Source organism: Mesoplodon densirostris, chromosome 1, assembly GCF_025265405.1.
Source record: "Mesoplodon densirostris isolate mMesDen1 chromosome 1, mMesDen1 primary haplotype, whole genome shotgun sequence".
In the NCBI taxonomy this organism is placed as follows: domain Eukaryota; kingdom Metazoa; phylum Chordata; class Mammalia; order Artiodactyla; family Ziphiidae; genus Mesoplodon; species Mesoplodon densirostris.
The window spans coordinates 51002514-51019773 of record NC_082661.1 but is presented as its reverse complement, the minus strand read 5'-3'; the positions used below and the strand labels follow the sequence as shown (position 1 = coordinate 51019773).

The 17260-nt window shown below is 55.2% G+C and overlaps 1 protein-coding gene across 1 annotated transcript in view; it reads right to left on the bottom strand.

Annotated features, from left to right (window-relative positions):
• Positions 1 to 263: 263 nt before the first annotated feature.
• LOC132488060 (synaptotagmin-15B-like) overlaps positions 264 to 17260 on the bottom strand; it is a 33496-nt gene continuing 16499 nt past the window's right edge. The window contains 12 exon segments of the mRNA XM_060096062.1: positions 264 to 406; positions 1332 to 1514; positions 1749 to 1866; positions 2012 to 2168; positions 2466 to 2563; positions 3175 to 3345; positions 4803 to 5098; positions 6049 to 6191; positions 7989 to 8171; positions 8173 to 8400; positions 8462 to 8571; positions 9073 to 9126. Coding sequence (XP_059952045.1) covers positions 264 to 406; positions 1332 to 1514; positions 1749 to 1866; positions 2012 to 2168; positions 2466 to 2563; positions 3175 to 3345; positions 4803 to 5098; positions 6049 to 6191; positions 7989 to 8171; positions 8173 to 8400; positions 8462 to 8571; positions 9073 to 9126 — 1884 coding nt within the window.

The following is a 17260-nucleotide window of genomic DNA, read 5'->3' as shown; positions in this document are numbered from 1 at the left end:
GGCAGCCCCACGGGTAAAGAAGGATGGAATGAGTCGGGAGGGCCTCTCGTGCTGGTGAGATGTAACCCAGCGGCCGCAACACTGCCCTGGCCGGGGCTCTCCTGTCGTCTCTTCTCTCCTGCACATCGGCACTCGTGATCCCCCGGCTCGGGCTGGTCCTGCAGCCCAGTGAGAATGCTGGATGCAGCGTCCAGGCCTGTGGCTGTCAGGCATGGCCGTGGGGAGATAGGGCTCCTGGAGCAGACCCGAGGTCCCTGCCCGGGTCAGGGCTCAGTGGTGCAGCAAAGCGCGTGCCAGCGCCTCACCAGCTCCTTGGGTTTGCTAAGCATCTCGTTCCAGTGCTCCAGCTCTTTGCCGCGGGTGTACATGTGCGGGCCCACCACCACCCGGCCCAGCTCGTGGCTCCCTGTTGGGGGGCGGGGTGGGAGAACACTGTCATTCTCTGGAGCCCAGAAGCCACATGACCTCAGCCATCCCCAGTGCCTTCCCTCTCTCTCTCTCTCACTCCTCCCCTCGGAGGAAGTAGCCAGCCCCCTCCCTCTTTAACAGCCTCCAAAGAGGTCTTGACTTTGATCTGGAGTGGCAGCTGGCAGGGGAAGGGAGCCCAGGTGGAGAGCCTGCCTTTCCGTTGGGGCACTCACTCTGCCCCCACCCTCCCGGTGGGCCGTCAAACCTGCCTCTCATCAAAGAGCCGAGGGAGGAAGGGGCCCCTCCAGAAGGAAGCCCTCTTCCATCAGCCTACTTGTATATTCAGGGGGAGGATCCAACAATGATTTTCACCCACCAACTACCACAGTGGAGAAGGGGCTTAAGCTCTGGCCCATGAGACCAGCTGGCCCGACAGCTCTCCCTCAGTGACAGTGGACACTGGGGTGGGGGGCAGTATGGGAGAGCAGCCTGGGATAACTCCACCCTCTCATCCACACCGAACCTTACCCAGGACCCTCAAGACTTGTACAGAAGGCATGAGGCAACACAAGGGCACGTAAAGACCCACGGCACCAGGTCATTGGGCTGGTGGCAGGTAGCTGTGCCGTCTCACAACCTCTCTGGTGATTTGCCCCAGGAGGCAGTTAAAGGATGCTCCTTTAACCTCTTTCTAGGGTGCTATGGACAATCAAACCAGAGTAAAGCTGGGTGTGAATCCCAGCTCTCTCACTAGCAAGCTCCGTGTTCTTGGGCAAATATCTCAGTCTCTCTGAGCGCTAGTTTCCTTAGGTGGAGAACAGAAACCATACAGCTCCCTCCAAAGGGTCCGTGCTTCCTGAATGCACAGCAGCTCCTCCTTTGCCCATTGCCCCCACGGCCTGAGGGTAAGGGAGCAGCCTTACTGTCCCCTTCGGCCCTCTGCAGCACTGTCAGGCTGAGGCTCGCCGTGTCCAGCTTCAAGGCAGGGTCGGCCTTGAAGCTGAAGGTCTCGCTGTACACAGGGTTGGCGGAGCCCAGCACAGCCGAAGTCTTCTTGCACTTGACAAACTTGTTGTGGTTCATCAGAGACACCTTGACAAGCACACCTGGGGGGCAGTGCAGACTGCGGGCTAGGAGGGGCGAGCAGGGGCCCAGCCTCCAGCCTGTGGGAGGTCCGGCTGGGAGGGCACATGCCCCGCCTGGGCGCCAGGACCCCATTACTCACAGCTGCTGCAGCCAAAGGGCGTTACAAGAGGAAGCGGGGTTGATTAGTGTACTGCCTGCAGCCGGGGAAACGCTCGGCTCCCTTCCTATTCTCCCTGTCTCCTGAACGCAGGCACCCACGGCTCGGCTGGCCTTTGTTCCTGGAACCTGGCACCACACTCCCATCTCTCCCCACAGGGGGCGGGTCCTGCCTGCCGGGTGCTCAGGCCTCCTGGGGCCCCTAAACACCTTCTCCTTCAGAGGCCAAGTTTTTTGGGGGGGAGGCTTAGATGGGTTTTGGATCGGCAGGGGAGGGTTGAATGCCCGCTTGCTTACAGTGAGCCAGAGGCAGAGACGCATGGGGGCAGACAACCATCCACTGTGTGGCTGGGGGGCTCACTGTGGGGCGGGACATGCGGGGTGAGCCCGAGCAGGGCTCCTGTGCCCCCAGCTCCCGGGCTCCAGTTGAGTGACCAGCTCTGCATGCAGGGGTGCCCCCGCCACCCCCAGCTCCCGGGGCAGGGGGGCTCAGGGCCTCGTCCTGGAGGAACTGGAACCTTCTCAGAAGGGCAGGGGCAGAGTCAGGCAGCGCAGGCAAGGAGCCAAGACACCGCTTTGGGAAAAGGGAAGGACAAACTTGGTCTCAGGTGTCTTAGGGGTCTTGATGGAGGCCAAGGAGATGCAGCCCTGGGATTCACATGACGAAGCAGCTTCTCACGCCCCAGCTGTGCAGAGTGGGAGGGCGTGGCTCTGGAGGCAGTGATGCTCCCGGCAGCATATGCGAGCAGAAGCTGGACAGCGGGGTGAGGGCCCTAAGCTCACGGGGTGGGCCCTGCCCCAGGGCGAAGGCTTACCGACGGAGGCCCTTGGCTCGCAGCACGACCACCGTGAGGCGGCTCAGGCAGTCGTTGTAGCTGAGGCAGAACTGGAGGTCGCCAAACTTGGAGGGAGGCTGGAGAGGCCGAGAGGAAAGCACCCCTGTCACCCTGGTAGGTACTGGAGGCCCCCACGCCCTCCTCCTTCCTCCTGGCAGGCAGGCCCTGGGTACTCCGTGACGTAGCCACACTCCCTCCGGGAAGCCCACCCACCATTTTACAGATGGGGAAACTGAGGTCTGGGGAGTTGAAGGGGCACGCTGAAGGCCACACAGTAGTAAGGACCAGAGCTGAGGATTCAAACCCAGGTCTGGGGGATCCCAAGGCCTATTCTGAGCCACCCGGACCCTCACTGGGGGTTGGGGGAAGAGTAGGTAGTTTCCTTGGCTGGTCCATTTGGGGTGTCATCTTTCACAGCTGTCTGATCTGGATGGGAATCCAAACGTGGATTTTTCAGGATGCTCCAGGTAACCTGACCTCCAGGGCAAAAGAGGCTCAGGCACCCCTCCCTGCCCAGGCTCCACACACCCTCCTTGTCCCGCGCAGCTCCGGCCCGGGCCCACCATGCTGAGTCACACTTGTAGGGGTGGTGGGCTGACACTGGCCAGCAGGTGCTGGGCCACACCTGCTGGCTGTCCACGGTAGTCTGACACATGGATGGCATATGTCTGGTGACCCTGACCTTTACCTCCAGGCTCTCAGCCTCCAGGTCTCTCCAGATGATGTGCCGACAGTCGCCCACCAGGGTCTCCTTCTTCAGGGGGAACAGCACCTGGCCCAGGAGCTGGTGCTTCCTCTGCCTGTCCACGTGGTACACTGAGAACCTCAGCACCCTCTGGGTGACACTCTTGCTGGACACCTGAGGGAGATGAGGGCCCGGCTGGGCTCAGGTGTGGGGTCAGGGGATGGGATGGCGTGGTACGTTCTGGACACAGGATCCTTCCATGAGGGGTGTCTCAACCAGGGACCTGTGCACCCCAAACCCAGGCATCCTCAGGGGACCCTTTGCTGCCGTTGGGCCAGTATCCCGGGGAGGTGGCAGGGTGTGCCAGAGCCTTGCCACGCAGAGTGTGCTCCAAGGACCAGCAGCACACACCACCCCCTGGACCTCAGAAGTGCAGGACCTTAGGCTCCACCCAGACCCATGAAGCAGAATCTACATTTTACAGGGCATCCAATGATTTGCCTACACATAAAAGTGTAAGAGGCTCCCGCACTGGAGCCCAGGAAACCCGCCTGTCTCTGCTACCTGAGTTGGGCACCTGAACAGTCCTCTCCCTGAGACTCAGTCTCCTCACCTGTAAAATGGGATAATGTTTCTTACTCTCTGGGTTATAAAACCACGAATGGCAGATGGTTAATTAATATTGATTTTCTTCTCTTCTTCTTCTCCTTCCCCTTCCCCCATAAAGCACAGAGAGGCCAGGAGCAAGTGATGGGTGTAACTATGCAAGCATGATGTGTGGCTGATCCAAGCCTCCCCACCTTGGATCTGGATGTCCTAAGAGGAGCAGGTTCACCTCTGAATTCTCACAGCCTCGGCACCAGCAGGACAGCCAGGGGCTGGGCCGCATGCCGCCTCTCTTCTCAGTGCTCAGCCCCAGAAGAAGGCAGGAATCGCACTCTTCTCAGATGCAGACTGGCCTCTCCTTACCTTGCCAACCAGCCTGCTGCCCTGCTCTTAAAAATGTTTGTCCAGGGCCTCTCAGCAGCTCTTGATCGCTGGCTTCGCATAAGGGCCCCAGTCACCTGCTGAGGCTCCCAGGCCGCCGTGAGCTTGGCTCAGTGCCCTGGCAGCCTCAGCACCTCCAGACCCTGAGCTCATCCGCCCACCATGCTGCCAAGGCACCACCTGTCGCAAGATGGCTCTCAGGTCCTGCTCTGGCTTCTGACGGGACGGGTGAGTTCCTGCCCCCACCCCAAGGGGCCTGGGGGGGTCTCCCCCTCCACCTTCTGTGGATAACCTTGCCAGAGAGCTCCTCGTGTTCCAGGGCTTTGGGGTGCCTCCCTGAGCCCCATGAGCCAGCGCCTGGCATTCAGTGGGTGTTTCTCTTTCTCACCTCCAGGCAACCTGGACAGAAGGAGCCTAGCCCTCTGGCCCCTCATCCCTCAAGTCTCTCATCTTCCCCCACCATTCAAGGGTGAGGGCTCTTGTACACCCTGACCTGGAAGGAGGGGTAAAGCAGAGCCTGTGGCACAGGGGTCCTGGGGGCTGCAGGGCCGTGGTTAGCACAGAAGGCTGGGGCTCTCCTGCAGAATGTCTGTCCTTCCCAGGAGGGAGAGGGCCCCAGACCCTGCCCGCTCCGGAGGCCATACCTGAAAGATGAAGTGCTCATCGAACTGTGGGCTGGTTGTTCTACATTTGGTCTTGGACTGGAGGAAGCGCCGCTCATCCGGTAGCAGATGGAGCCTCACCAGGGGGCTACAGGTCTCTGAGGGGGCTTGCAGCCGCTGTGCCTTGATCAGGCCCACCAGCAGTCGCTCGACCTGCTGCTGGTATTCCACAGAGAACCACAGCCGCCCCAGGCAGCCCTCAGGGAAGTGGGTCTCACTTTTGTCCTCCGGGATCTTGTAGAGCTCTGGATTGATGGTCCCCACCACGCATGCGTCTCCTACAACACAGGGGCTGGGAGGACTGGCAGGCCAGGGGAAGGCAGGGGCATGGGGGACAGCAAGCTCTGGGCTCCACTGCCACACCTCTCCTGGCCCAGCCCTTCCTGGCTGAGCTTTGACCAGGCAGTTCACTGGCCTCTCCTGACCACGTTCGCCCCGCTCTCTTCTCCAGACTGAACACAGCCCCTCTCTCTAGTGCAGCTCCCCCAAGAGGCTTTTTCAGCACTAAGGCATTCTACATCCAGGCCTGCTCCTCCCTGGGGCTCGTAGCAGAGGCCACAGTATTCATTCAACCCCTGCCCCCGTGACTGACCCCCACCCCCAGAGATCAGGGCCTGCAGGGCGGGGCACAGTTCCCAGCATCTGGCCTGGCCCCTTTCCGTGGTGTCCAGAGGGTGTCTCAGTAATACAGTGTTGTCCCTTTTCTTCCTCTTTAAATTAGAAGGGCCTAGCTGATTACTGGGTGGTTCCTGGGGAGGTCTTCAGAGCAAAGAGGTAGGCAGAAAGCTGTGTGCCCAGCTTCCACCATGCTGCCTTCTGGATTGGCCAACCCATCATCCTGAAGCAGGACACAGCACAGGTTCTGCACCCAGGAACACTGCGGTTCCAATTCCAGATCTGTTGCTTACTGCCTCTGTGACCTTGGGCAAGGCACTGTTAACCTCTGGAGCCTCAGTTTTTTAATGTGTAAAATGGGGTGATAATCCCTCCCCCAGCCCCAGAGTTATGGTCTAACTCCAAAATGGCACATGAAGCCATATCTGGCCCAGGCTGGGGTGCAGCAGGCATTTGGTAAACCCAAGCACCTGGAAACAGTGGTCACTGGGCAACTCTGGCATCCCCAGGCCCATCTAGGCTCTTTTCTGGAGCCAGGCCCATGAAACCAGATGGGTCCGCCCTGGCCTGAGCAGACCATGACCCCTGGGCAGGCCCTGGTGGGCACACTCACCAAGATTGCTGCGGGTGGCATGAGGCAGGAGCTCCGGGGCTGGGCAGGGGTCCTGTGGGGGCTGGGCCCACTCTCTGCTGCTCAGGGGCACCCAGTCTTGGCTTTGGAAGGAAGGGGGCACCACGAATGGTACACCCGGTGGCCTGTCCAGAGGCAGGGAGATGACACGTAGGTGGCTAGTGAAGTGTGGCCTCAGAGCACTCAGCCCAGAGGGGTTGAGTGCCAGGCGCTGGAGGAGAAAAAGCCAGCAGAAGCCAGGAGGAGGCAAGAGCACCATTTTCTGGGCCCACACCAGGGCACGCGCGCGCGCGCGCACACACACACACACACACACACACACACACACACACACACAGCCAGCCAGAGGCAACACCTCCGTCTGCCCACAGCAGTGCTGAGTTGGAGAAGGAGCACAGTTTCCGGAGTAGGCCTGCCTGGGTTTGAATGCCTGTTCTGCCACTTCCTAGTTGTGCTATCTGGACCCATTACTTATGTCCACTGAGCCTCACTTTCCTTAGCTGGAAAACGGGCTTCATAACACCTGCCTCACAGCTGTGGTGAGAATTCTGGAGTTTCTTTGTGATAGCTCCCAGACTGCTGACAGCACAGAGGAGGCCCTCCATAAACAGACCTTTCCTTCCCCACGCCGCTCCAGGGGAAATGCCACAGGGAGGGCCCGAAGCAAGAGCAGGAGCTCCCTTGGCCCCAAGGCCCCAATCCTGCCTCACCTGCTTGCCTGGGTCCTGGCATCCAGTGGGCAGAGCTTGTGTCCCTGTGTGCTGGAGGCAGCCGTGGTCCCTGACAGCTCCTCATAGCCGAACGTGGAGCAAAGCCTCTTCCAGAGACACCGGCTCACCACCATCAACAGCAGCAGTAGCAGCAGTCCCCCAAGGATGCCCCCAATCACCAGGGCCACCTGCTCTGGGGGCAGACACCACCGGGATGTGATGCCTGGGGAAGGCCACTCCCCTTTACACCACTGGCAGGCTGGGGACAGAATTTGAGCAGCAAGCCCACCCCCCTGGGTTGGACCCCAGGGATAACATAGAAGCAGGTTTAATGTATCTACTGGGGAGGGGTGCTGCTGGCTGGGCTCTGCTGGGTCTCAAGGAGAAACCATTTCTCTTACGGTCCTAGTGCCCTGGGCAGAGCTTTCTGATTTCCCTTGGAAAGCAGCTGGCCCGGGACTTGGGATTCTGGGTGAAATGAACCATTTCCTTGTGCTTCTGCGTAGAAATTAACCCTTCTCTTTTCAGAACCTCCATCTTCCCTGGACTCCTGTTCAGGCTTGAGGGTGAGCTGGGCACCCTGCACTTAAGGAAAGCAGGGGAAGGGATGACGCCCTCGGTGGCACTCGGAGCTCTACCCTTTGGGTCCTGGAACCTGCTGAGAGGCTGGACTGTAGCTTGAATTCTGTAACTTTCTCTAAAAACCGCTCCCTCCGCCCAGCCCTCTCTCACAGCAAGCCCACTTAGCGGAGTCAGTGGGAGGCGGTGGAGGGGATGTGGATGAGGATGGGAGCAGCGAGCGTGAGAAACCCAAAACACAGGCACTCTGCTACCGGCACCTGCACCCCACACTTGCCCGGACCTGGGAGGCTTCAGTCTGAGCCGGCTGAGAGAGCTCGGACCCTCGATCCTGCGCTAAGCAAGGAAGGTCCCTCTTTCGGGTCACGCGCGGGCGCGGGTCTTCCCAGGCTCTGGGGTCAGGACCCGGTTGGGTGGTGAGAAGGAAAGACATCCACACCTCCTGACCCGCAGCTAGCTGCAAGGAGCGGGCCTTACGCTCCATCCCCGCACCCCGCTAGGAGCGGGAGGCAAGGCAGGGCTGCGCCCCAGCAGAGGCCCGCGGGGTGAAGGAAAGTGCTGCAACGGGTGGCTGAGGGGCCGGGGCGCGGAGCGCGGCGCCGGGGTAGCGGGTGAGGAGGCGAGGGTACTTACCCTCCATGGGGCTGCTCTGGCCGGCCGTTGGGGCGCGGGCCCCGGGCTCGGTCGCGCCAGTCTCCGCGCCTCCCGCCGCCGCCGCCGCAGCCGCAGCAGCAGCTGCAGCCGGGCGGGTTTTTAAAGCGCCGAGCGGGGCCGTCGGGCGGACGCGGGGGACAGTACCTCGTCGCGCTCCGGTCAGCAAAGAACGGCGGGGGCAGGGACCCAGCTCCCGGAGGCCGCGGCTCCGCCCCTGCCCGGCCCTGGTCGTGGCCCTGGAAGGGCGCGGAGCCGACCATGCGCTCCCGGAACCGAAGGGCTCCGCGCGGGGCGGGGCGCCCGGGGCTCCCCGCGGCTGAGGCGCGAGGCCAGGCTTCCCGGGCGCAGAGCTAAAGACTTCTCCGCCCGCGTCTGGTAGACGGCTTCGCACCTGGCTCTTCACCCCTGGCGGCCTTGGCACGCGCTGTGCCCGTCTAGGAATGTGCCTCCACCTTCCGCAGATCCTCTGCAGACTGAGGCCCAACTCCGACCCCTGCTCCCGGGAGCTTTCGCGGATTCCAAGGCCGAGTCTCCGCGCCCTGTCCGGCCCCGGCGCTGCGGTCTGACCGTGGGGGCGCGCAGGGCAGCGCCCAGGTTTACAAGTTGGCCGGCTCAATAGACACAGCCAGCAATGAGGCGTTGGAGAGCGCAGATTCCGCAGCTCAGTTGGGTTAATAATAGTACTCCCTCTAGGGTTAATGTATCTAATGTATTCAGATCGGTGACTGGCCCAAGGTTGGGAGAGCGCGTGCCAGCCTCTATTGTGATTTTCTGACGGAGGGCGGTTTCGCCTAGGCCTCCTCCCTACTCTGCACCCACAGTAACCTTTGGGTTTTTTTTTTTTTTTTTGGCCCAGCCGTGAGGCTTTTGGGATCTTAGTTCCGCGACCAGGGATCCAACGCGTGTCACCTGCAGTGGAAGCGAGGAGTCCTAACCACCCACTGTCACTATTTCTATAGTGATTACCGTCAGACCGCAGGGGCTACGCCAATGGAGGCTGCTGAACGCAGCCTTGACGGAGAGGCTGGAGTAAAGGCCCTCCTGGTCCGCAGCCCGCTCTCACCCAGCGTGCAACCCCGTAGAGGATGAGCACTCTCCCAGGGCCCGCACGGCGTCCCTGCGGAGAGCATTTGTGGGAGCGTCTTAGACTTCAAAGCATCTGTAAGTGGGGAAGGAAAGGAAGATATTTGTGGGCGGAGGGAGGGTCGGTCTTGTTGTTTCACGGTCTTGAAGGTTGTGTCCCAAGACAGAGCCTGAGCCTGGACCTTGCTCCCAAGTGACACCTGTGCCTATCAAGGGAAGGAGGAGGCGGGGTAGGCAAGGTGAAGAGCCCACCAGTCTGGCAGTGTGCCTTAGGCCCCGCCCTGCCTGAGCCCTAAATGAGCTGAGGTGGGAGGGGTGGTGAACAGGGATCCCCTCCCTTCAGGGGAAGGGGTTTGTCTGGGAGCCTTTGGTCGCTAGAGTGAAGAGGAAGGGTGGTCAGTCTTTTTCAGGATCTAGATGGGCGTGGGGTGGTGAGAAGATGGGGCCCCGAAAGTGTCCCGGAGGAGTGGGACCTCTCATTCCACTCCACCCCCTCACCCTGCCAGGTGGAGGCAGGGCATTTCCTCCACTGCCCTTTCCCCTCCCTCCGCGACGAGTCTTATTGGCTGGAGTGTCTGGAAGACCTGAGGCCCTGACCTCCGCTTTCACCAGGCTGGAGATGGGGGCGGTGTCTCAGGAAATGGAGCCTTAGTGGCCCCAGACCTCCCCGTCTTTCCCCTCAGGTCTGAACTGGATGTCTGTGTTAGTTTCCTGTTGCTGCTGTAACAAATAACCACAAATTTAGTGGTTAAAAAGCACAAATATATTACCTTACAGTTCTGGACGGCAGAAGACTAAAATGGGCCTGCAGGGCTGCTTCCCTTCCAGAGTCTGGGGAAAATCCATTTCCTGACCTTTCCCAGCTTCTAGAAGCTGCCTTCATCTTCAAAGCCAGCAGCAGTTCTTTCTAATGTCTCTGACTTCCTGTCATCTACATATCTACTTTTTCTGCCTTTCTTTTTTTTTTTTCAATTTTATTGGAGTATAGTTGATTTACAATGTTGTGTTAGTTTCAGGTGTACAACAAATTGATTCAGTTATACATATACATATATTAATTCTTTTTCAGATTCTTTTCCCATATTGGTTATTACAGAATATTAAGTAGAGTTCACTGTGCTATAGAGTAGGTCCTTGTTGGTTATCTATGTTATATATAATAGTGTGTGTATTCTAACCCCAATCTCCTAATTTATCCTTCCCACCCACATTTGCCCTTTGTTAACCATAAGTTTGTTTTCAAAATCTGTGAGTCTGTTTCTGTTTTGTAAATAAGTTTATTTATATCATTTAAAAAAAATTAGATTCCACATATGAGTGATATTGTATCATATTTGTCTTTCTCTGCCTGACTTACTTAGTATGATAATCTCTAGGTCTATCCATGTTGCTGCAAGTGGCATTATTTCGTTCTTTTTTATGGCTGAGTAATATTCCATTGTATATATGTACCACATCTTCTTTATCCATTCATCTGTCAATGGACATTTAGGTTGCTTGCATGTCTTGGCCATTGTAAATAGTGCTGCAGTGAACATGGGGGTGGATGTATCTTTTTGAATTATGGTTTTCTCCAGATATATGCCCAGGAATGGGATTGCTGGATCATATGGTAGTTCTATTTTTAGTTTTTTAAGGAACCTCCATACTATTCTCCATAGTAGCTGTACCAATTTACATTCCCACCAACAGTTTAGGAGGGTTCCCTTTTCTCCACACTCTCTCCAGCATTTATTGTTTGTAAACTTTTTGATGATGGCCATTCTGACTGGTGTAAGGTGGTACCTTGTAGCTTTGATTTGCATCTCTCTAATAATTAGTGATGTTGAGCATTCTTTCATGTGTTTGTTGGCAGTCTGTATGTCTTCTTGGGAGAAATGTCTATTTAGATCTTCTGCTCATTTTTTGATTGGGTTGTTTATTTATTTATTTTTTTGACATAGAGCTGCATGAGCTGTTTGTATATTTTGGAGATTAAACCCTCCTCGGTTAGTTTGTTTGCAAATATTTTCTCCCATTCTGTGGGTTGTCTTTTTATTTTGTTTATGGTTTCCTTTGCTGTGCAAAAGCTTTTGAGTTTAATTAGTCCCATTTGTTTATTTTTGTTTTCATTTTCATTACGCTAGGAGGTGGATCCACAAAGATATTGCTGCAATTAATGTCAAAGAGTGTTCTGCCTGTGTTTTCCTCCAAGAGTTTTACAGTGTCCAGCCTTACATTTAAGTCCTTGATCCATTCTGAGTTTATTTTTGTGTATGGTGTTAGAGACTATTCTAATTTCATTCTTTTACATGTGCCCGTCCAGTTTTCCCAGCATCACTTATTGAAGAGGCTGTCTTTTCTCCATTGTATATTCTTGCCTTCTTTGTCACAGATTAATTGACCGAAGGTGCTGTCTCCCTCTTTCCTTTATTTATTTATTTTTTGGCCTCACTGCATGGCTTGCAGGATCTTAGTTCCCTGACCAGGGATCGAACCTGCACCCCCTGCAGTGGAAGCATGGAGTCTTAACCACTGGACCACCAGGGAAGTCCCCTTCTTTCTTATAAGAACCTTTGTGATTACATGGGGCCCACCCAGATAATCCAGGATAATCTCTCCAGCTCAAGGTCCTTTTTTTTTTTTAAATTGGGGAATAGTTGTTTTACAATGTTGAGTTAGTTTCTACTGTACAGCGAAGTGGAGTTCCCTGTGCTATACAGCAGGTTCTCATTAGTTATCTATTTTATACATATTAGTGTATATATGTCAATCCCATCTCCCTTTTCCCCCTTTGGTGTCCATACGTTTGTTCTCTACATCTGTGTCTCTATTTTTGCCTTGCAAACAGGTTCATCTGTACCATTTTTCTAGATTCCACATATATGCATTAATATATGATATTTGTTTTTCTCTTTCTGACTTACTTCACTCTGTATGACAGTCTCTAGGTCCATTCACGTCTCTACAAATGACCCACTTTCATTCCTTTTTATGGCTGAGTAATATTCCATTGTATATATGTACCACATCTTCTTTATCCATTCGTCTGTTGATGGGCATTTAGGTTGCTTTCAGGACCTGGCTATTGTAAATAGTGCTGCAATGAACGTTGGGGTGCATGTGTCTTTTTGAATCATGGTTTTCTCTGGGTATATGCCCAGTAGTGGGATTGCTGGGTCATATGGTAATTAATTACCATATGGTTTTAAATTAATTAATTTATTTTTGGCTGCATTGGGTCATCATTGCTGTCTGTGGGCTTTCTTTAGTGGCGAGCAGGGGCTACTCTTCATTGCAGTGCCCAGGCTTCTCATTGTGGTGGCTTCTCTTTTTGCGGAGCATGGTCTCTTGGTGCACAGGCTTCAGTAGTTGTGATTCTCAGGCTCTAGAGTGCAGGTTCAGTAGTTGTGACACAGGGGCTTAGTTGCTCTGCAGCATGTGGGATCTTCCCGGACCAGGGCTTGAACCCATGTCCCCTGCATTGGCAGGCGGATTCTTAACCACTGTGCTACCAGGGAAGCCTCCATCATTGTAGTTTTGATTTGCATTTCTCTAATAATTAGTGATGTTGCATCTCAAGATGCTTAACTTAATCATATTTACAAAGTCCCTTTTGCCTTATAAAGTAACCTATTCCCAGGTTCCAGGAACTAGGGAGTGGACATCTTTGGAGCTATTGTTGTGCTGAGCACAGTGTCTGGGCAGCCCTCTGGGAGAGATGGTTTATATTCTCCTTCCTCCTGCTGCCTGGAGCTCTCAGCTTGCTCCTAAGCTGGGACCAGGCAGCTAGCAAGGCCCATGTGCCCCCAGATGGTAATCCTCCAGACACCATGACCCCTCATTACCACAGCATACCCCTCCCCCACCCTTGACTCGTGACTGTCCTGTCTGCCTGACCACTCCTCCCTGATGGGCATGGCACCCATTCATACCCAGCCACTTCCACAGTTGGGCCTGAGCTGCCCTGGGGCCCTTCTGGGTGTGGGGTGGGGAAGTGGGTACTCCTGGAAAAGGCAATGCCTGTGACCAGTCAGGAAGTGCCAGGCCCAGAGCTGCCCATCCTCCCCCAGCCCTGCGCTGTGCCTTCCCAGGGCGCCATCTTCCTCCCTGGCCTCCTTCCCTCACCACTCATAACCAAGCAGTCACCAAGTCCTGCCTCTTCCTCCTCCATCCATCTCCATCACCATCAAGAACTTGGCCCAGGTCTTCATCATGCCTCCCCTCATCAACTTTCTCTCTGCAGTTTAGATTCGATCCTATACCCCTGCCCCAGCTTATTTCTCCCAGGCTCCTCTCCCCATCCTCACCCACCGGGACACCCCATATCCCCCTGTCCCTCTGCAATGCTCAGGGCCCAGACTGGTGGAACTACTTCTGGCAGCTCTGCCAATGCACCAGGTGCCTTTTCATTATGCTGCCCTCTCCCTGCCTGAGATATCCAGGGGCCCCCTCTCCTTCTTCACTGCTCATCCTTCAGGATGAAACTCTAGTATCTCCTCCTCGTCCATGAAGCCCTTCATCACCCCTTCCTTGTCCTCACTGTACCTGCAGCTACTATGTTGGTTTATAGGAGTCTGTGTCTGTGACTGTTACCCCAGCTCACTCTCCCTGGCAGACCAGAACCTCCATGAAGGCAGAGGGCCATGTCTTATTTATCTCAGCGTTCCCAATATCCACCTCCCGGCCAAGGCTGTGCTGAATGGTGGATGAAGAGCTTGTGCCCTCAGGCTGAGCTGCTTCCCGGCTTCTGCCACCATTGTCCACGGATCACACATCTTGGGCTCACCCTTCGGGGTCTGATAGGAGCTCCTTGACCTAGCCCTGGACACCAGCTGCTGGGGCTTGCACTTACTTTGGTAGCTCTGTCTTCAAGCAGCTTACATGTCCAGGCAGCCCACTGAGTTGTTTTTTGTTTGTTTGTTTGTTTGTTTTTTGCAGTACGCGGGCCTCTCACTGTTGTGGCCTCTCCCGTTGTGGAGCCCAGGCTCCGGACGCGCAGGCTCAGCGGCCATGGCTCACGGGCCCAGCCGCTCCGTGGCATGTGGGATCTTCCTGGACCGGGGCACGAACCTGTGTCCCCTGCATCGGCAGGCGGACTCTCAACCACTGCGCCACCAAGGAAGCCCCAGCCCACTGAGTTTTGAGTCTTTCTTCTTCCACTAGAGAATGAGAGCAGATAGCAGGAGGGAAATCCACCTTTCTTGTTGCTCCTTATGTTCTGGTTATCATGATGCAGACTTTAAAAAAATATATTTATTTATTTAGGCTGCTCCAGGTCTTAGGTTGTGGCACGTGGGATCTTTGTTGTGGCATGTGGGATCTTTACTTGCGGCATGTGTACTTCTTAGTTGTGGCATGCATGCGGGATCTAGTTCCCTGACCAGGGATTGAACCCAGGCCCCCTGCATTGGGAGTGCAGAGTCTTACCCACTGGACCACCAGGGAAGTCCCGTGATGCAGGCTTGATGTACATGATCCCATTGAGCCCTGCCTTGTGTCAGCCTGTCCAGCAGGGACCACCTTTTCAGACGAGGAAACCAAATCAAAGAGGTTCCATGGCCCACCCAGTAAGTGGGGGAGCTGGACCTGACACCTGGCCCTCCTCATTCCTTCCTCCCCACTGACCCACTGAAGGGCCCATGCAAGGCCCCTGGGCACCATTTCCTGTGGAGATGACCATGAACAAGGCCAACAGCCACAGGCACTGTGGTCAATCTCCCTCTGTCCACTGTCCCGTGGAGGTTCTGAGACCAGGCTGGCCTGGAGCCAACTCCGCAGAAAAGAATGGGCTCTGAGTCTGGCTGCAGCCCCCGCCCTGCTTCCTGTTTTCAGATCTTGCTCCTTACTGGGTCTCTGGGAGCTGGGAAATCTGGAAACAGCAGCAGGCAATGTTTCTGTTTTCCGTGGCCAAAAGGAAGTCATATTTCCAGGGAGGGTTGCAGGAAGTCCAAGTGTTTAAAAGCCTGCAAATGTCTGCAGGTGATTAATAATTCAGTGCAATGGATGATTCACACAAAAGGCCACTTTCAATTAACCTTAAGAATCAGCCCTGTCTAAGGAAGCGTCATCTGTCATCACTTAGGAACAGAGAGGCCAGAGCAGGTTAAAGGACACGCTGAGAAACGTGTGGAAGACTGTGTTTCTGACACTTATGTCAATTCCAGCCCAGTCACCCCAGGTCCCTCTTTGTGAGATGGGGAAGGGTTTCCCCCACCAGCATCATCACTTTTCTCTGGTTGTATTAGGGTGGCCTCAGCCCAAATTTCCCATAACCCCTTCTGCTGAGGAGCTTGGAGGGAACATCTGTCCTTGTCAGGTCAGAAGTCCCCTCCTTCTCCCCTACTCCACCATGCTGGCTCCAAATGTGTGCCATCCTATGGATGACCACCCAGGGTCCCAGGGTGGAGCCCAGAGCCCACGGCTCACTCCTGCCTTCCAGGGATGTTCTCTGCTCCCCTGCCCAGTTCTCCCTGCTTCCTGTTCCCTGCTTGACAGCCTTTTTCCTCTCCTGGCAATGGCATCCTGCCTTTTCTTTCTCGGGAACTACTCTCTCGTCTCCTTGTCCATGTAGTAGCTGATAAAAACCAATCTCTTCCCTTTCCCTGCATCATCAGCTTGCCTCTTTTCTGGAGCTTTGCACATGACCCAGACCACAGGGGTAGGTTCAGGGTTGGGTCATGACCTAATCAGAATCAATCCTGGAATTTTTGTGACATCACTCCCTTTATTGGTGGGAGTTGTTGAGCTGAAGGAGCTGAGTCTGGGGATGTTGGGAGCACCCGTGTGGAGGAGTGTGTGTGAGACAAGAGCTCAGAGCAGCACGGGAGGCCTGATGAAGCTGTCTTGCTCTTGGTCCTGCTGTGCCGGCAGCCATTTATCCCGGCTGGTCCAATAAATTACCTTTTTTTTTTTTTCTTAAGCCAGTATGAGTTGATTTCTGATATTTGCAACTAAGACTCTTAATTGTTAGCCAAGGCAGGAAATGAATGGGAGGTGGGGACAGCAAGCTCTGTGAGGCTCTTATTCCCATTTTACTGAGGTGGAAGTGAGGGACACTGAGGTGATGAGGCTAGGGAGTGGCTGGCCAGGTTTGATTAGCTGTTCTAGCTCTGGGTTCCCTGACCACCAAGGCTGCCCCTCAGAGCAGAAGTCAGGGATCAATGCAAGACTTGCCCTTTCTGAATTGTCACCTCTGACCAGGCAGCTATCCCAAGGATTGTTTTGGGCACTCGAGCGTAGGGTCTTATCCACCAGGCCCATTTGTGACAAACAACAGTTAATTTACTACTTAGCCTTCAACACCCACCCCAACCCTCCCTCCAGCTTCTCCGATGCTCACAGTGGAACCCAGATTTTGTTAGGGGCAGCAGTGTGCTTGGCCCACAGGGATGCATCTGGAGGGTCTGAGCCTTTCCTGACACCCACATCTCCCTTTGCTACGTTCTGACTTGGCCAGCCCTCTTTGCAGCTAGGGGTGGCCATAGGATTGTGTTTTAGCCAGTGAGATACATGAAGACATCTTCCAGGGGGCTGCTGGGAAAATTTTTTTTTCTTTTGATATTTCAAATTGTTAAATTGACATTTTGGCTGAGATACTAAGAAGTTAGCAATCAAACTCCAAAGAGTGGGGGTAGACTATGATGTAGATTTTCAAAGGCAGCTGAGAACCAGCTGGATGACTGGCCCATAGTGGGAAAGAAAAGGCTGGGAGAATGGAGGAGAGAGAGGACTTGGGAGATGCCTTTGGGGAAGGCTGGGCTGTGATGTGGGACCCTCGGCAAGCGGGGCAGGGGGGAAGCTACACCCTCCCCTCGAGCCCAGGGAGCTTCGGCTTCAACAGGACCACTCTGAGAGCTTGCTTTGGGAGGAAATGAACTGGAGGTTGATGCGCACAGGCAACTGTGGCTTCTGGCTTGAGATGGTGGAGAGAGAGCCAGAGGCCCGAGCAATCTGCTGCTGTGTTGGGAAGTAGCTGCCCTCCCTCTAATGAGGGTCAAAGAGCTGTGGATCTCGGGGACTAGATGTGCCACTTGTGGTGGGAATGTGGGTCTGAGTGACAGGGAATTACCACTGACTTGCTCCTGGGGCTTGTCAGGACGTGGGCTGTGTGCATAATTCCCATGATCGGATGTGGGCCACATGAACGAAAGAGCTGGGGTGCCTACCCAGAGAGTTGATGGGGCTGC